This window comes from Ursus arctos, unplaced genomic scaffold (genome assembly GCF_023065955.2).
Source record: "Ursus arctos isolate Adak ecotype North America unplaced genomic scaffold, UrsArc2.0 scaffold_2, whole genome shotgun sequence".
NCBI lineage: Eukaryota > Metazoa > Chordata > Mammalia > Carnivora > Ursidae > Ursus > Ursus arctos.
In genome coordinates, this window is record NW_026622874.1 from 60,887,778 (window position 1) to 60,907,801 (window position 20,024).

General features: G+C 47.7%; 1 protein-coding gene and 1 non-coding gene across 4 annotated transcripts in view; both read left to right on the forward strand.

The window, feature by feature from the left end:
- Nucleotides 1-4,492: 4,492 nt before the first annotated feature.
- Nucleotides 4,493-20,024, forward strand: part of SLAMF6 (SLAM family member 6) — a 33,281-nt gene continuing 17,749 nt past the window's right edge. For 2 of the 3 annotated variants that reach the window (XM_057315550.1, XM_048225228.2), the window contains exon 1: nt 4,493-4,606. In XM_057315550.1, coding sequence (XP_057171533.1) covers nt 4,561-4,606 — 46 coding nt within the window. In that variant the 5' untranslated portion in view covers nt 4,493-4,560. The remainder of the gene's footprint in view (nt 4,607-20,024) is intronic. The other variant, XM_057315551.1, reaches the window with a different exon arrangement.
- On the forward strand, nt 9,959-10,063 carry LOC113246761 (U6 spliceosomal RNA). Its single transcript, XR_003313059.3, has one exon. It is a non-coding gene; the product is annotated as a U6 spliceosomal RNA (small nuclear RNA).

The following is a 20,024-nucleotide window of genomic DNA, read 5'->3' on the forward strand; positions in this document are numbered from 1 at the left end:
GGCTGTAGGTGATAGACTGAAGGCTCCAACAACCCCCTCCTTAGGTTCAATTAATTTGCTAGAGCAGCCCACAGAATTCCAGGAAACTCTTCATTTACTAGATTACCAGTTGATTATGAAAGGATGTAATTCAGGAACAGCCAAATGGGAGAGACGTACAGGACAAGGTGTGGAGAAAGGGCAGGGACCTTCCATGTCCTCTCTGAGGTCACCATTCTCCCAAATCTTCACATGTTCACCAACCCAGAAGCTCTCTGAACCCCCTCCTTTTAGGTTTTCATGGAGGCTTTGTTATGGAGGCATGATTGGCTAATTCACTGACCTTTGGTAACTGATTCAACCTCCAGCCCTCTCCCCTCCCCGGAGGTCAGGAAGCGGGACTAAAATTTCCAACCCTCTAATCACATGGTTGGTTTCCCTGGCAACCAGCCCTCATCTTAAGGTGAGGTCCAAAACCCACTTGTTAACATAAATCCAGTTGTGGTGGAAAAGGTCTGTTATGAAACTTTTTTCTCTTTTAAGAGAACACCCAGTTCTTTTTTAAGGCTCTGAAGAGATTTTAGGAACTAAGGACAAGAGACCAAATATTATAACAAAAGATACTCTCATTACTGTAGTCACTCAGGAAATTCCAAGGGTCTTGGAGGCTGTGAGATGGGAGCCATGGACAAAGACCAAATATATATAAGAAATGAGTGACCATGGGGTGCCTGGGTGGCGCAGTCATTAAGCGTCTGCCTTCGGCTCAGGGCGTGATCCCAGCATTCTGGGATCGAGCCCCACATCAGGCTCCTCCGCTGGGAGCCTGCTTCTTCCTCTCCCACTCCCCCTGCTTGTGTTCCCTCTCTCGCTGGCTGTCTCTCTCTCCGTCGAATAAATAAATAAAAAATCTTAAAAAAAAAAAAAAAAAAAAGAAACAAGTGACCAAATATACACTTCTCATAAATCACAGTATCCCAGGTAATGAAAACATTTTGGAAATAGATACAGGCATATCTCAGAGCTGTTGGGGGTTCAGCTCCGAGCACTACAATAAAGTGGGTATCACAATAAAGCAAGTCAAGTGAATTTTCTGATTTCCCAGTGCATATAAAAGTTATGTTTATCCTGCAGTGCCTACGTGGCTCAGTCAGTGAAGCACCGACTCTTGATTTCTGCTCAGGTCATGATCTCAGGGTTGTGGGATCGAGCCCTGCAAGGGCTCCCTGCTCAGCGGGGAGTCTGTTGGAGATTCTCTTTCTCCCTCTCCCTCTGCCCCTCCCTGCGTTCACACACACGCGCGCGCACACACACACACACACACACTCTTTTTCTCTCTTCTCTCTTTCTCTCAAATAAATAAACCTTTTTTAAAAAATTATGTTTACAGCAAATTGTAGTCTCTTAAGTGTGCAGTAGGTGTATGTCTAAAAAAAAGTACACACCTTCATTTAAAAATACTTTATAACCAAATAAAGAGCTCATACAACTCGACACCGAGAAAACCAATCAACCCAATTTAAAAATGAGCAGAGAACCTGAATGGACTTTTTTCTTTTTTAAAGGTTTTATGTATTTATTTGACAGAGAGAGAGAACACAAGCAGGGGGAGTGGCAGGCAGAGAGAGAGGGAGAAGCAGACGCCCCGCAGAGCAGGGACCCCGATGTGGGGCTCAATCCCAGGACTCTGGGATCATGACCTGAGCTGAAGGCAGACGCTTCACCGACTGAGCCACCCAGGCGCCCCATGAATAGACATTTTTCTAAAGAAGACATACAGGTAGCCGTTGGACACATGAAAAGATGCTCGACATCACTAATCAGCCGGAAATGCTCATCAAAATCACACTGAGATGTTGTTTCACCAGCCAGAGGGGCTAGTATCAAAAAGACAAGAAACAACACGTGTTGGGGAGGACGTGGAGAAAAGGGAACCCTCATAACTTGGTGGGAAGGTGAATGAGTGCAGCCTCCATAGAAAGCAGTCCGGAGGTTCCTCAAACAACTGAGAATAGAAATACCGTATGATCCAGCTATTCTGCTTCTGGATATTTACACAAAGGCAACGAAGACACTAATTTAAAAAGATATATGCATGTCTACATTTATTGCAGAATTATTTACAATAGGGGCGCCTGGGTGGCACAGCGGTTAAGCGTCTGCCTTCGGCTCAGGGCGTGATCCCGGCGTTATGAGATCGAGCCCCACATCAGGCTCCTCCGCTATGAGCCTGCTTCTTCCTCTCCCACTCCCCCTGCTTGTGTTCCCTCTCTCGCTGGCTGTCTCTGTCTCTGTCGAATAAATAAGTGAAATCTTTAAAAAAAAAAGAATTATTTACAATAGCCAAGATATAGAAGCGAATGTCCATTGATAGATGAATGGATAAAAATGTGCCATATATAGATATAGAGAGAGAGAGAGAAAGAGAGAGAGAGAGTGGGATATTACTTAGTCATAAAAACAAGTGAAATCTTGCCATTTGCAACAACATGGATGGACCAAGAGGGTATCAGGCTCAGTGAAATAAGCCGGACAGAGAGGGGTAAATACCATACGATTTTACTTATACATGGAATCTAAAAAACGAAACAACAAGCAAAAACAGGCTGATAAATACGGAGAACAAACAGGAGGTTGCCAGAGAGGAGGGGGCAGGGGCACGAACGAAATAGGTGAGTGGGATCAAGACACACAAACTGCCCGTGATAACGTAAGTCACGGGGATGAAAAGTGCAGCATAAGAAATATAGTCAATAGGCACCGTTCAACGTGTTCTCTCTCTCTCCTCCCCGACTCTCATGATCTCTGCTCCTCCCTGAGTGACAACCTCATCCTTTCCTCCTGCAAGCACCCCTAAGCCAGCATCTTCAAACCTCAGCAACGCAGATGTAAAATCATCTCTCTTTATCTCCTGACACTCACATATCAGATACAATAAGACTGTAAAAAGGTTTTACTGCTAAAAAATGCTGAGCTTTCAGCAAGTCGTCATCGCTGTTGCTGGTGGAGGACCTCGCCTCGATGTTGGGGCTGCCGTGTGATCAGGGTGCAGCTCGCTGAAGCTCGAGGTGGTTTGGCCATTTCTCACAGTAAAGTTTGCCGCAGGAGCGGTTTCTCTGTATTAGGTGATGCTCTTTGATAGCATTTTACCCACAAGAGAACATCTTTCAAAATTGGAGTCAATCCTCTTAATCCCTGCCACTGGTTTCTAACGGTGTCTACACCACACCCTAAACCCTTTGTGGTCGTTTCGACAAGCTTCACAGCATCTTCACCAGGAGTAGAATCCCTCTCAGAAAAAAAATCGTTTTTTCCCTGCTCATCCATAACCAGCAAGCCCTTATTTGTTAAAGTTGTGTCAAGAGATCGCAGCTGTTCAGTCCCATCTTCAGGCTCCACTTCTGATTCCGGTTCTCTTGCTGTTTCCGCCAAATCTGCAGTTACTTCTTGACCCCCTCAAAGGTATCCGGGAGGGCCGGCATCCGCTTTTCTTCTAAGTCCTGTTAATGTTGCTATTTTGACCTCTTCTCAGGAACCACGAAGGTTCTGAATGACATCAAGAATGATGACTCCTGGGACACCTGGGTGGCTCAGTCGGTTAAACGTCTGCTTTCAGCTCAGGTCATGATCCCGGTGTCCTGGGATCGGGTCCCACATCGGGCTCCCTGCTCAGCAGGGAGTCTGCTTCTCCATCTGCTTCTGACCCTCTCCTCTCTTAGCTCTCTCTCTCTCTCCCCCTCTCTCACAAATAAATAAACATAAATCTTTTAAAAAATAGTAACATCAAAGATCAGTGATCACAGATCACCACAAAAATATAATAATAATGAAAAACTTTGAAATATTGTGAGAATTGCCAAAATGTGGCTCAAAGCAAGTAAGTGTAGGAAAAATGGTACCAGTAGACTTGCTCCACCCAGGGTTCCCACAACACTTCAATTTGTAAAAAGCGCAATGTTTGCAATGCGCAATAAAGTGGAGCACAAGAAACCGAGGTACGACTATAATGTTGTGGGCAGCACTGGGAATGCAGTTCATGCCACTGACTGGAACAATTAAAACAGTAGCTTTTATTTTTTTTAAGATTTTATTTACTTATTTGAGACAGAGAGAGAGAGAGAGAGAGAACCAGCAGGGCGAGGGGAGGGGGACAGGCGGACTCCCTACGCGGGGCTCGATCCCATGACCAGAGATCACAACCTGAGAGCCAAAGCCAGACGCTTACCCATCTGAGCCACCCAGGCGCCCCTACGACGGCTGCTTTTAGCTTACAACACCATGCCATGTCATTTAGGCTATTTCACCGCAATAAAAAAACCACCAAAAAATGAGAAAAGGATTTAGATGGGAAACGAAAATGCCAATTCACACAGCACACTGAAGAGCATCGCGCTCCGCTCAGAAAAAAAAGTAAACAGAAGAGTCACGAAATCAGGACTGCAGTACGCAGGAAGAGGGCTTACCACACCTCTGAGAGGAAGGGGAAGTCTCGGTGAGCACCAATTTCAGTCTCTGACGGGGCCGCGAAGGGCAGATGCCAGCCCCCGGAGGCCGCCCGCGCCAGGCTGCGCCGCGGACAGCATGCTCCGGCCTCGCCTGCTGCTCGCCCTCGTCCTGCTCAGCTCAGGTACCCGGGTCCGCCGAGGCCCCGCGCTTTGCGCAGCGCGCTGCCCCTAAATCACTTGCGCATACTGTCTGTCTGTCTGTCTGTCTGCCGTCGGACCCGGGGCGGGGGGCGGGGGGGGGAGGTCTCTCGGTGGCGCCTGAGAAACCGCCAGCTCCTCTCCACTCAGTGCCCGAGGTGCCCGAGCTCCTTCACAGTTAACGGCTTTGCGGGAAGTCTCCGCGGGGCTCAGGAGGCCAGCTCTTTATAAGGCCAGACTGTTTGGGGTTCACACCCAGCATGCTGTGATATAAGGAGTACTGAGATCAGGAGAGTGAGTTCTCTTCTCGCATTAGCTACTGTCCTGCTCTGGAACCTCAGGTTAGTTACCGATTCTGCCTGAAACTCACTATCTTCATCGAAGAGATCGAAGATCTATGGCTCAGCATAGCCAAAATTTCTGGGCACAAGGAAGACACTGGAAATAGCCCTATTAGTTTTTGCTTATTGTATAAAAAGGCATCTCCCTTCCTCTGATGCAGATCAGGGTCTAGGCAGCCCAGCAGGACTTCACCAGCAGCGGAGAAAGGGACGGGCTGGTGCTGCCTCCCGGTTCCCCGCTGTCCCCTGGGTGGAACCCAGGAAGGTACCCTGTGCCGGGTCCTGGGCTGAGTGTTGCACACGGATTTTATACATACCCTCAGGACAGGCTGTGAGTTTGTACTCTACTGACCCCATTTTAAAATGCGGGGCCCAGATGATGTCAATAACTTGCCCAAATTTCATTAGCCAGCAGGGGGCAAGCTCTTGCAACAGTTGCAACAGTTCTGAGAAACGGTGCCAACTGACCAAGCACAGCCCTAGCCCAAGAGAAAAGACAGAAGTGAGAGCATCACCACAGCTGTAGAATTAACTAGATTGACTGGCAGCTGGAGTGAGGGGAAAGGGCTGGTTTTCTACTTTCTGGGGACGCATCATGATCAGAGCGGAAAAAACTCCCATCCCTGTGGAGTTCACATTTGAGCAGGGGAAACAAGAGGAGTAAGTGAAATGGCATATTGCACAGAGATAAATGATAAGTAAGTCAAGCAGGGAAAGAGGGCATGAAGTATGGTGGAAGGGGCAGGGAAATTTCAGACGGAGTAGCCGAAGGTGACGAAGTTGGGTGACAAAGGGGAGGGGACGAAGGAGCAGTGAGTTCAGTTTGGGACCTGCTAACTTGAAGACATCCGTGTGCTATCCGTAAGATTTCCAGAGAGCAGCTGGAAATTGAGGACTAGGGGCTGGAGGCCTGGAAGTCATGGCACGGAGCGAATAAAGCTAAGGAGCGAGCGCAAGGAGGACAGAACCCTGGGCAGTAGGTGTAAGATGCAGAAAGAGGGAGAATTTGTTCCTATATTCAAAAGCCACTCCCTGGCCTGGGGGCAAAGCCCCACATCTTTGCCTCGCTTTTACCTCCTTGCAAAATTGAACCCACCCTAAACTGAAATATTCTGAATGTGCTCAGGTGAAAATTCCCCGGTTCCTTCCCATTTCCATCGATACCACTCATAAAGACCCTACGAAATAGGGTCGAAATAGACAGTCCTTATTCCCACTTCAGGGAAGAGGAAAGAAGACACATGACACTTAAGTAACATACTTCGTGTCACCCATTTATGGGCTGGGGGGGGGGCACCATGGGCCGCGTGGATAAAGAAACACACGTCCATGCATTTGCAGGTGTTCTAACGCCCAGGAGAGAAGCAGTGATTGCCAAGTTTGGAGATCAGGAGTCTGGTTTCAGAGTCTGTGCTCAAAATCACCTTGCCATGCTAGTTTCCACGAGCTACCTATTCACATAAATGTATATATAATTACAAAATATGACACTAGGAAGAAAATCGGCAGGGTACCATGAAACAGAGAGACGAGGGGATCTGCTTTGCATGGGGTCAGACGTGTGCAAGGCCCTCTGCTGGGAAGAGTTTGAGGAAGGGAAAGAAATCCGCTGTGGCAAGGATCTGGCACAAATTCAATCAATTTTGAAAACGAGTATGAAGGACGATGACTCACGCCATCCCACCTTCTTTCCAGTTGGTCAGACACTGTGACTTTCTATTTTTAAAAAAAGCTGAAAAGATAAACCATGTTGAGAAATAATCCCAGTAGGTATAACTGAAATCGGGCATCATCATGCCTTGGAGAAAACGAATTTCATTTTTTTCTCCATTTTATTCTTTCTAGATGGGAACTTATCAAACATTAATATACATACAAATTACTAGGGAATCTTATAATACCGATTCTGAATGCAGACAAATACTCTGCATTTCTAATAAGCTCCCTGGTAAACCCAGTGTTGCTCTGTGGACCACACCCCTTGAGTAGCAAGGTTCTAGATTTCATGGGATTTTAGTCCTACTGGGGTTGAAGGGAGGGAGAAATGAGGACTAATTCTTTGAGCGTGTTTGCCAGAAGCAGATACGGGTATTCTGATGTTCAGGAGAGAAGTGGTTGCAAGCGGAGGCAGAACCAATCATGTGAGCTAGCCATATGATTCTGAGGTCCTGAGTCAAAACTCCCAGACTTTTCTGCTGAGAGATTGTATCCAATGGCTCCCTTAGCTACTTCTCTAACCAACCATCCACACCTTCCAGTGTTTACTGTTGCTCATTTTTGTTGCGCATCGCGGGCAAGGAGTTGTTTTGCATTATCCTCGGGGACAACTGTGCCTTTCCACCTCTCAGAGTCCGTGGTCTGTCCCCATGTGACCTCCAGCCTCCCGTGACTCTCAGCTTCCAGCCTCCCAGTCCCCATCTAGCCTCAGCTGGGTCTCCATCTACAGGCAGATTTTCTTTCTTTCTTCCATTAAAGAGAAATTCACAAAACATAAAATAATAGTTGTAAAGTATATAATTCAGTATCATTTAGTACATTCACGATGTTTTGCGACCACCACTTTCATCATTCCAAAACATTCTATCACCCCGAAAGAAGACTCTATGTCCATTAAGCAGTAATTACCCATTTGCCCCCCAAGCCCCGCTCCCTCCTGGCAAATACCGACTAGCTTTTTGTCTCTGTGGGTCTACCTATTCTGGACATTTCATATCAGTGAAATAGTGTGATGTGCGACCTGTGTGTCTGACTTCTTTCACTTAGTATAATGTTTTCCAGCTTCATTCGTACTGTATCATGTATCAGCACTTCGTTTCTTCTTATTGTTCAATAATATTCCATTGTATGTACGTACCACATTTTATTTATCCGCTCATCTATACAGATGGACGCTTGGGTTGTTTCTACCCTTTGGCTCTTGTGAACGCTGCTGTGATGAAGGTTTGCGTGCAAGTAGTTGCTTGAGGACCTGTTTTCAATTGTGATCCAATTCTGGATCATACGATAACTCTAGGATTAATATTCTGAGGAGTCACTAAGTCTTTTTCTACAGTGGCCGGTCCAGTTGACATTCCGACCAGCAATGTATGAGGGTTCTAATTTCTCCAGCACTTATTTTATTAATAATTATTTATTTTATTAATCCTTACCAGCACTTACTTTCTGATGATGATGATGATGACGACGACGACTCTCCTGGAGTTGATATTCAAAAGGTTTCTTTTCCTGTTCCAGCAATTCATTAGTTAGTTTCTAAAAGATGAAATTCGTAGTTAGGCAGAAGCGTCTAGGAGTTTCCTGAGTCTAGGAGGTCTCACTGGTGACAAAATCCGTTCTCTACTTTTATTCTGCTTCTCATTCCTGAGGGCCATGGGATGATGGATCATCTTCTGTAGCTGCTTCCTGCTGGACGTGGGCACCGTCGTGGGGGTCCGGGGAGGTAGAGAACCTCTTCCAGCTAGTCCGAGGTATGTGGGTCGCCGGGCTTCGCTCTGAGCTGCTCACACCCTTGTGTTACCACCTTCTGTAATTGTATGGCCTGTGTAGGCTTGGTCAGGAACTGTACGAAGAGTTAAGTATGCAGGTCCAAGGAGTAAGGATTATTAGTAGCAGGATTATTAGTGGCCGCAGGAAAGAGAGGAAATTTGTGATACTGGGTCGTGCCGTTTGGTAGTCGGCCAGACTTAACTGGGAGATGCCCTCTGGTTGAAGGTACGCAGTCAAGCCTCGTGATCAGAGAGGTTTTAATATCCACTTCTACTTCATCTGAGGAATGAGTGCTCCAGGTAGAACGTGAGGTTTTAGTTACACACAGGTCCCCTCCTTCTGCTAACAAGTGGTCCAGAGCTGGTCTGTTACCTCACACTACATTAGCGAAAGAGTCAACGACAATTTGTAAATTCTTGAGGGCACCGCCTGTATTTCTAGCCAGGGTTTCTATTGTGCCAGTTCCTAGGGTGGCCTCATGATACATAAAACCTCCCAAGGGCTGCTTAATCTGATGGGCGATCCAACGCTGGCCAGAACCAGGCCCCAGGCTCTCTGTTCCTGATGGGAAGATTGAGTAGGGTGATGTAAGGTCGTCCGCGTGGGACTCATGAAGCCTACAGTACATGGCCCAGTGAGCAGGATATCGTCAACGGACACATGAGCAAAAGCGAGAAACGGGGAGATAAACATCCCAGCTGGAGATGATGCCCTGGGAGCCTATGGTGGCATGGTCCTCAAATAAAAGCATGTCCTGGGGTGCACAGGCTCAGTGAGCCTGCGTTGAGTTAAACCAGTTAAGCAATGCGGGGTCCCAGCTTGGGGATGCCATTGCATGCAGGAGACAAAGGCTGTGTACTTGATTGGACCTGTGGCTGCCTTTCCAGGGGCCTGATGACATAAATAGGTCCATCTCCAGCACCCCTTAGGTTGGGTCAGTCTTGTCCGTGCCCTACATTGACCTTCCCACGTCCCTGTAATGTTGTCGCATCCCCTCAATGGACACCAAGGAGCTTCACTGGGAAAGCAGTCCTCAGTGACGTTGACAGTAGGAGGGGCTGTGGGCGTTCCAGGGGTACATCCACAGCAGAGCTCTCCAGCTGATGTGCAATTTACGTATTGCACCCCTCTCCTCCCGCTATCATTAACAATGGGGGTAAGATTTACCCATAAAATTTTTCTGTGGGAATGACCCAGCCCGTACAGCTATGGAAGGAGAATTTTTATTTCACTTTAATTTTTAAAATAATTAATTTCTTTGAGAGAGAGAGAGAGAGAGAGAGAGAACATGAAAGGAAGGGGCAGAGGGAGAGGAAGAGAGAATCTCAGGCAGACTCCGCACTGAGCACGTAACCTGACTCTGGGCTCGATCCCACGACCCTGAGATCATGACCTGAGCCGAAACCAAGAGTCCGACGCTTAACCGACTGAGCCACCCAGGCGCCCCTGGACCCTGGAAGGAGAATTTTTAAAGGAATTCAGAAAGCCCATAAAGAAACTTACATTCATGCGCTTTTCGGCAGTGCATATACTAACATCAGAACGATACAGGGAAGATTAGCAGGGCCCCTGCGCAAGGATGACACGCAAATTCATGAAGCATTCCAGATTTTTATGTATCAATCGAAATCGAATTTTGCGTTGTAATTACGTGTTATTTCCTAAGCCCAAAATGTATGTATTAAGCATAAAACCTATTATAACTTTAAAAAAAATTTCCCACTGCTGCATTAGAAGAGAGTGAACTTCACATCCTTTTTTTTTTTTTAGAGTAGAATTTTTTCCCCTGATTTTTACCCTTCGGAACATACTACTTAGCAAACAGCACATTTTCGGAATAGAGTCAGTAACACTTTATTAAAGGACCTGTGCGCCAAGTACTATGCATACTCGTATGTTGGCCAATCATCTCTAAACCTTTCATGTTAGAAATTGTGTGCGTAACAGTCCTAATTGAAAACGTGTACCACAGCTCATATCGCTTGTTCTCTGAGATGTCTACAGGAGTTGAGCTCTCAGCCATGAAGAACTTTGGCTTCTCAGAAACAGCTTGTTGCCAAGGTCAGGCTAAGACGAGACCTGCTTACGGTTGTGGTTGCCCAGCTCATGAGAGTGGTCCCCACCTTCCTACTTAGCTGGCTTACCTCTGCGTACGTGCTATTAACCTGTAGGTACTTAACGAGGAGTCGGTTACCCTCTGACCCATCTCCGTTGACAAGTCATCTTAACGTTGGTTAAGCGAGAAGAAAACGGATCAGTCTTCCAGTAGTTTGGAGCCTTTGTGGGCTCAGATGTCCTGATTTCGATTCTCTGTGTGTGCTTGGAAACAGTATACTGTGGTTTTCAGGATTTTTTGTTAACACATCGAAGCCTTAAAAAAAAGAAAAAAGATACACACACATTCTCAATGTATGGTAAAACAGATATAAGTCACTTTTCCAGGTCCAGAGCAGGGTCCAGAGCCCTACTCACTGGGTGTCCTCCTCACTCTCCATAACCAGCTCCTGGTGGTCCCCAAGTCCCCTCCTGGGGTGCTTGGAAACCACTGGTCGGGAGCATTCCTTGTTCTCATTAGCCAAATAATAGTACTTCTGTCACCACTGTCAAACTGATTTGGTCTTCATTATTTTGTATTCTGGTTTCAACCAGGATCATCCCAATTTGTATTTTAGTTTTCATTCCAATTTTTCAATTAATTTTTTTAATTCATTTTTAATCAGGTTTATCAGTAGATGCTGTTATTCATAAGAACGGTGCGTCCAGCAAATGAGGATAACTGATGCCTTTTTTGTGGTTTTGAATAAAAGCATTTACAGTTTCTAAATTATTATTTTGTAAAATTCTTACAGTCTCACCATTTCACCTCATCACATGCTGATTTAATATTGTTTTATGTAAAAATAGTCCTTTTCCCATTGTGCCACCGTTCCTTCAAGCGTCGTTAGTTCTTAAAACGCATTAAAAAATAATAACCAGGTTGACTTTCACACCTTATATAATCAGCTGTATTACACACCCGTGTTGCGGTGACAGTGTCCTGGAAAGACATACTATTTCTCACGTATGCTTTTACTGAGAAAATAATATACCAATTAGCATGGTCATGTCACCCAGTGCTTCATATTGAAATTTTTACGATCATAAAATTGCAAAGTCCGATCAGGGATTTACACCTGTGTTTTTGGTAATGCCGTAGGCAGCCTTTCCAGAGTAAATTCTGGGCCCCCTTGCTGTTTATGCTTTCTTTGACCTATTTTGCCTTTTTCATTTGATCAAGTCCTTGGAAAACCATTTTCAGTAAGTTTTTCCTAGTCTCTTTAGGCATGTGGTTGGTTGTCATGGGGGTGACGCGTAAGGGAGGCCAGAAGTTGGGTTGAGATGGCAAGAGACTATTTTGTGCTTTAATGATGTCGTACTTGATAATAAGTGTGTAAGTTACTAATACATGAAATGATGGTAATTGTATCTTCCATGTGAATTCCCATTGGGTAAAGTTATTTCCTGATGTGAACAAAATTACACTAGGGTCACTCTGGATTGGATGGTGTATAAACCATCCAGCCTCAGTGTGCGGGTGTCGGTGACATATCCAACAGCCTTTAGTTTATTTCCCTCCGCTGTGAGTTTACTTGGATTCCCTAGGGGTTCAGTTCCCAAGGGTGCTCGGGTGTGTCTGTAGCTTGAGATATTCCTAGAACCACTGTGACAATAATGTCAGGAAAGTGTTCACATTACGATCTTAAGGGCTAAAACACGGTGCCTAGCCCTTGGAAGCTGGTGAGCAGGGCAAAGAGGACTGGAAAACTATCCATTTTACCATATAGGAGCAAGGAGCGGTGGTATTTCTTACTAAACAGTCACGGGGAAAATGGCTTAACCTCTTCAAGGCAAAAAAGCAGGAGAGCAGGCCAGCACCGTGCGGGCTGACGTCACTGTAGTTCAGATCTGGGTGTCCTGTCCACGGGTTTACTTATCTGCGTGCCCCTGGAACAGAAGTGTCAGGTCGGAGAGTGGCTCACGGGTGTGTTTGTTGTCGTCTGTGGCTTGCAGCACCTCGTCCTGAGCTTCTGGTGCAGGTGACTTTTCCACTCCAGAGTTGGGGACCCATGGCACCACCCTTCTAGTTTTAAAGAAGATAGCATGGCCAACAGTACGACAGGAGGCTCTGTTTTTATTGGGTGTGGTTGATCCTGGGGTGACCCACTTTTCCAAGTTTGGAGGTACACCCAATGCCCGGGTTTGTTGGGGGCAGCCTGATTTCAGTAGGTTGGGGGAGGTGACAGAGCCAAGGATACTTGCTGAGCGTGTTGGAGATTCACTATATGCTTAATGGCCAGAGAAACCTCCGGGTCTGGTGGTGAGAAGTGAGAGCCTTTAGGAAAGAGCCTCCCATAAGTCGTTTTGAATGGGCTAGATTTTGGTTTACCCTTTGGGGCAGCTCTTACCCCGGTGGGAGCTATCGGTGATAATTTTAAACAGTTTTGCTGTGTTTCTGGGCACGACTTCACCAGGGCCTTTCCAGAGGGTTCTTTTAGTTCGTCCTGTCCTTCTAGAAGACTGAGGTCTCCAGGCACAGAGTGTGGCCTCCATTTGATGTCCAAAGCTCCGGCTACCCCAGAAATGACCTTTGATGTGAAAGTCGACCCATTATCACTCTGTAGCGACCTCGGTAACCCAAATCAGGGAAATCTCTCTTTTTTTTCTTTTTTACTTTTTTTGAGAAAGAGAGAGAGCATGTGAGCTGGGGGGGGGAGGGGGTGCAGGGACAGAGGGAGAGAGAGAGAGAATCCCAAGAAGGCTCCACACTCAGTGTGGAGCCCGATGTGGGGCTCAGTCTCACAACCCTGAGATCATGACCTGAGCCAAAACCAAGAGTTGGACGGTCAACTGACTGAGCCACCCAGGCGTCCGAGGAAATATCTCTTTTGATAAGGCCTTTCTGTCCCACAGGGAGAGGCCCCATGCATCCAGTGACTGTATCCACAAACACCAAGAGGTATTTGAACCCCAGGTGCTACCGCATGACAGCAACATGCATTTACTTCCCCTGGGGGTGCCCCCCAGTCTGAGTTGCTGCGGCTAAAGGGGGTACCAGAGGCCTGGCTTGCACATTATTTGTCTGGCAGTAGACACACCGATTTGCTATCCTTTTACTAATCTCTTTCATCCTCGGGATGTCTACCATCTTTGCTAACCACGGGCAGAAGCTTCTTTGCCATCATGGGTTGAATCGTGTGCGCTCTTAGGAACCCCCAGACAGTTTGCTTGGGTGCCCGGACTTTCCCACTGCTCTCTGTCATCCAATCTCTGCTTATCAGGGACCACGGGGAGCCCATTTTTGCTCCCTCCTCTCTTTCATCATAGGACTAGGTGGACTGATAAAGAGGCAAGGAAGGGCGTAATGGCCGCTGCAAAGTCTCCCCTGGTCTAGCAGGCCTTTCCATGCCTGCGTCCGCCAAACAGCCTCCCTGTATGACTTCTGAATTTCCTTTCTGGTGGCCCTTACAGTCACTGCCCCACTGCCATCTGTGGTGGCTTTGCCCTGCTTCCAGCAGCCTGTGGATTTCTTTGCCATATTCGATTCCTTTCTTTCCAGCATTTAAGGACCCGCTTTCTTTCCCTATTTCTCCAGGAGCACAGATGACAGAGCAGGTGTATTTAGAATCGGTGTGAATAGGTAGCCCTTTCTCTTGACCCAATTCTAAAGCTCTGTTTAGCACAATTCTGTCTGCCTTTTGGACGGAGGAGCCTGGGGCCAGCCTCTCGGCCTCCACAAGAGTGGTTAGGGTCATGCCCCTTTTTCTATGAAACCGCTACAAACCAGCCTCCGTCTGCATGGGACGGGGCTCTGCTCCGGAGATCTCTGGGACTGGATAGAGTACCCTTGATCCGTCACTTCTGGGCCACTGTGGGTAGTCGGTGGATCAGGTCCGGAAGTCGAGTGGCTGGGTGTCAAGCGTGACATGGCTTCAGCTGTCGCCGAGGGGGGCCTCGCTGCACGGCCTGATAGCGCCGTATTCTGTGTCGGAGTAGCCACAGAGGTCCTTCGGTTTCCAATAAACCAGAGACCAGGTGTGGGGTCCAGACTGTTGCAGGCTGACCCATAGGTTTTCTCTGCCTCTCTGATCGAAGGGCCTGTGGCTGCCACAGCTCTCAGGCAGGGAGTCCGACTCTTTAGAGAAATAAGCTACCCTTCTCTTCAAGGCCCCCAGCGTTTGGGTTAACACCCCCACGGCCACTCCTTGTCTTCCCTGTACATATAAATCCAACGGCCTTTCAAGGCCTGGTAACGCTAAGGCTGGGGTTTCTGGAAGGAGGGCTCTCAGTCTAATGAAAGCTTGATCACAGGCTTTATCCCACTCAGATGGGTTGGTCTCAGGTCCCTGAAACTCATCGTAAAGGGATTTCACACTTAGCCCAAAGTCAGGAACACAGATGCGGCCAAACCCAGCCATTCCCCAAATCCCGCACACTTGCTTGTGGGTCCTTGGTGAGGCCGGCTGACACTCCGCTTTCTCTTTCACGAGGAAGACCTTGTGGCCCCCTTAGAAATAAGGAGCCCCAGCCTTTTACAGTTTCCTTAGCACTGTGAGCCTTGTCTTTTGATACCAGTACCCCTTGCTGGCTCGGAAATTTAACAGGAATCTAGCATTTTTGTCAGAAGACCCTGAGTGAGGCTGGCTTTTGCAACACCACCCATGCATTCACGAGAGTGCTGTTTTCTAGAGTTCCCTTTTTTAAGGCTTGTTCTGGGATTTCTCCAGAGAGAGTAGGGGAATTTTTTAAAATCCCTGATGTAAACCGGTCCAGCAGTATGGTTTTGCTGGGGGGCCGAGGTCTTTCCACTCAAAGGCAAATAATTCTTGGGACTCCGAATCTGGTGGGGAGCAGAAAAAGGCCTTCTTTAAATCTAATGCAGTGTAATATTTACTATTACTTGGTGGATCAGCTGATAGGGCTCGACAGACGTACGTCTCAAGTAGCCTCATTAACAGCTTAGAGGCCTTGAATGATCTGTTCCTTGCTCCCTGGCTTTTTAACGGTAAACTGGGGTATTGAGTGGGGATCTGCGTGGCCTGCTCAACCCTTGCTCTAAGAATCTATTTTTTACCCAGAAGACCCCTTTATAAAAAGCTTCTGGTTTTAAGGGGTGTTGCCTTACCCCTAGCCAATGATCGATCGGTTTTATTTTTTTTAAGATTTTATGTACTTATTTGACAGAGAGAGAGAGCCAGCACAAGCAGGGGAAGAGGCAGAGAGAGAAGCAGGCTCCCACTGAGCAAGGAGACCGATGTGGGACTCGATCCCAGGACCCCGGGATCATGACCTGAGCTGAAGGCGGATGCTTAACCAACTGAGCCACCCAGGCGCCCGATCCATCTGTTTTAATTCCACCATCACGAGTGTGGCACTGGGGGCACATCCCACTCATCCTTGTGCCCAGACCTGCAGGTTAACCTGGCTTAAAATACTCTGTCTTCCCCTCAGACCCTGGCAGACCGTGTAGGACAGCGGTGAGTTTAGCCCCCGGGACCTGGACACTTGGCTCTCTCTCCTGTCCTGCTCCCAGCTGATTAAGGCTCCCAATTTGGAGAAGATGTCTCCCCCTAAAGGAGGAACCGGACGTTCTGCTGCATAAAGAAAAGAGTGCTTTTGTCATTTTGATCCTATGCCATAGGTCAGAGTCTCCAGAAATCTCTTGGTTTCTCCTCTTCCCGAGACTCCTTTTATATTACATTGAGTGTTAGAAAGGCTACCCTTCTGGGTGCTCCACACAGAGAAAGTGGTTCCAGTATTAAGTGACAGTTCCACCCACACTCCTCCCACTGTGAGGGTCACCAGGGCTCCTCATGGGAAACGAGGATCTGGTTGTCTGAAGCCGGCCAGGGAGCCCCATGGCCCCATCACACCCCATCATCGTGGAGGGGCAGCTGGGATGATTCAGTTTTGCCCATCCTCCTTTTGGGGGCGGTGAGTAGTTCTGTTTCCATTGCCCTTCCTGTTTACAGTAAGCACCCTGACTGTAACCCAACTCTGTCAGCGGCCTCTTGATCCCACGGGTTGGGGGTGGGGGTCAGGGTGTCTTCGTGGGTGTCTTCCTTCCTGACCCTGGGTACCTCGAGTGGCCTGGAGCACCACTGCCAGAAGGCAGCTCACCTTTCAGCTTTCTCGACCTCTCTCCTCGCAACTCCACCCCCCCCCCGCCCCGCCCCACCCCCTCCCTACCGGACACCCCAAGGGCTGCCTCTGCTAGCCGAGCAGAGTCAGTGTCCGGACCTATGGCCCATTTTGGAAGTTTCCTACGGATTTCTGGGGCACCTGGAGATCGGAAATGGGTCTTAAGGACCACTTTGGCTACCTCGGGCCTTGAGGTCCCAGTGTGTATGCCATCTCAGACTATCCAGCAGCCTGAGCTGGCGGGTGGGTTTTCACTTGTCCCCTGGGACTCCGGCAATGTGGATCAGTCTATAGGAGGTCCACTTACTTCTTGCATAGCTTTCAAAAGTAGGCTCCGGAAAAGCCCTATAAACCCTCTCTTCCGTCTAAGGAGTTAGGATCCCACCGAGGGTCAGCTCCTGGCACTGCCTCCTCGCTCCGTCTCGGAGAATACAACCCAGGGTGACGGTCCCTTTCAGCCCCTTCTCTGGCTTTTGCCGCCACCCAGACTTTTCTTCTGCCTCTAGGAGGATGGTTAGTAAAGCTTGGCTTCCCCCCAGACCGGACTGTGCATAGAAAATATGCATAAATTTATGAATTCAGCCAGATCAGCTCATAGTCCCCTGGTGCGCCTACCAGCCGCACAGGTCTGATGTTGAAAAGAGGACACGCACATTAATGAGACGTCTGTCACCTTTAGGGACCTGTCTAAATGGGAATATTCCGGCCCCAGGCTGGAAGCAGGTCCCTAATCTAGTAGTGCTATCTGGTAAGGGAGGAGACATCAGGGACCGCTTGGGGGTGTTACTGAGAAATCGGGGGTTAGCACTGATGGGGTTGGAGGAATTGGGGTCTGGGTGTCCCTAAGGATCTGGGTACGGGGGAAATAAGGCGGAGGTTTATTGCGACTTATGGAAATGTAGAAGGGATTTGAGGCAAATGGTTTCTAGCTTTATGTCTTCGGACTTAGAGGCAGAGTTCTTCATCAGATCTAATAACGGGAAGTCTTTTGGAGGTTTTAGGTTCCACCTTTATCTTACAAATTTTCCATTTCCTTTGTAAACCTTCATTTCGATATAGTGGCATAAAGCATTGAACGTATGGGATCTCTCCCCATTTTCTTACTTTTCTACAAAATAGTTTCAATCGCAGTGTGGTCTTGAATTTTAAAGTTCCGTTTTCTGGCCACTTTATTGCACCCTCTACTGTATATTGTGGCCAGGCTGTGTTGCAAAAGATCACTTGCTTCTGAGTCCAGGGAGAGGATCCAAAACCTTCCAGTTCTGGAGACTACAGCCCACAGGCTTTCCCTCGGGGTGGAACTTGTCCCGTGTTCTGGGAATCTTCCTTAGAGTCTCCTTCTTCTTTTTTTTTTTTTTTAAGGTTTTATTTATTTATTTATTTGACAGAGACAGAGACAGCCAGCGAGAGAGGGAACACAAGCAGGGGGAGCGGGAGAGGAAGAAGCAGGCTCATGGCGGAGGAGCCTGATGTGGGGATCGATCCCATAACGCCAGGATCACGCCCTGAGCCGAAGGCAGGCGCTTAACCGCTGTGCCACCCAGGCGCCCCCTTAGAGTCTTCTTCTAACTTACAAAGGGAGTTCACAGTGAGTAGCGGTGACACAAATGCCACACCATTTGCTCACAGAATATTTAAGACTCCAGTGGCTTGTCCTTCAGAAAAAACCTAGAGAAAGAAAGGTGCCCCAGTGGCTTAAAAGATGTTCGGAGACTGCCAAGGACTCTGGGGTGTCTATCTTATCAGTTAGTCACAGCGAAGGTAAACCGGAGAACCGAGGTTCCCTACTTACAGATCGCCGGGAAAGAAAAGAAAGGAAGGACAAGCTACACAAAGAACAAGCAGCCAGGGTGGCCATCCAAACAGCCAGCCACAGCCTACTGACTAAAAACATATGACGCAGAATTAGATCAGCCAGGACGGAGACGTCTGGCTATCTCCCAGACCCTAAGCACCAGGTAACGGAACAACTGTGCCCAGAGTCCCCGACAAAGGGACCAAACAACTTTATCCCCTGACTAGTCTTTAAACGAGCGCCCCCGTTCCCGTTTCACCAGCCTGGGGCGTCCAAGCCTCCCGAGGAGCCCGGTGATGCCATCTTTCTGTTTTCTCCCGATTTACTCAGACTCGGTGAGACAATCTCATTTACCTCTAAAAGCTGTGCTGTAGACCCAGCTTATGCCAGCAGGGATCATTGTAAAGATAGCCAGTGCGGCCGCTGGATTTCAGGGGATGGCCCAACGCTGGCGGTGGTTAGAGGCACCAAGGAGGGAGAGACCCGCAAGGAATCCACTCCTGGCCCAGGCCCCGGAGCTTGAACGCGTTAGCCCAGGACGAGCCGCCACTGCCCTCGGCTCTGCTCATCGGAAACCAGGGACCTGGAGGGCAGAACCTCAGGAGGACGAGAGTCCCATCTGGGTCACCAGACTTTGTTACTGGACCAACGTGGGTGATTGAGAGAGACTACAGAGCTGGAGTGGCCTTGTGAAGTCTTCTGTATTTGCAGCAAATAAAGAGAACATGAGTTCCAAAGCTGTGACTCCCCCAAACGGGAGTAAGCAGCTCCTTTTTTTCCTTTTAAGTCAATTTTTAAAAATGCAAGTATAATTAACATACAGTGTTATATTAGTTTTAGGTGTATAATATAGTGATTTAACAATTGTATATATAACTCCGTGTTCATCATGGTAAGTGTATCCTGAATCCCCTTCAGTTATTTTACCGCCCCCCGCCCCACCTCCTGGTAACCAGCAGTTTGTTCTCTCTCGTCTGCTTTTTGGTTTGTCTCTTTTCTTCTTTGTTTTCTTCCTTAAGTTCCACGTATGAGTGAGACCATACGGTATTTGTTTTTCTCTCCCTGGCTTATTTTACTTAGCATAATCCCCTCTAGATCCATCCATGCTGTTGCAGATGGCAAGATTTCATTCTTTCCAAGGCCGAGTCATATTCCAGTGTGTGTGTACACCACACCTTCTCAATCCGTTCATCTGTGGGTGGCCACGTGGGTCGCTTCTGTGTCAGGGCTCTGGTAAATGCAGCAATTAAAGATGCAGTGGTTCCTGTATCTTTTAGAATTAGTATTTTCATTTTCTTTAGGTAAATACCCAGTAGTGAAATTACTGGGTCATATAATTTTATTTCTAATTTTTTAAGGAACCCCCATACTGTTTTCCGCAATGGCTACACCAGTTTGCATTCCCACCCACAGTGCAGGAGGGCTCCTTGTTCTCCACAACCTCACCAACGCTTGTTATTTCTTGTGCTTTTGATTTTAGCCCTTCTGACAGATGTGAGGTGGTATCTCATTGTGGTTTTGATTTGTATTTCCCTGATGGCGAGGGATGTGGAGCATTTTTTCATGTGTCTGTTGGCCATTTGGATGTTTTCTTTGGAGACA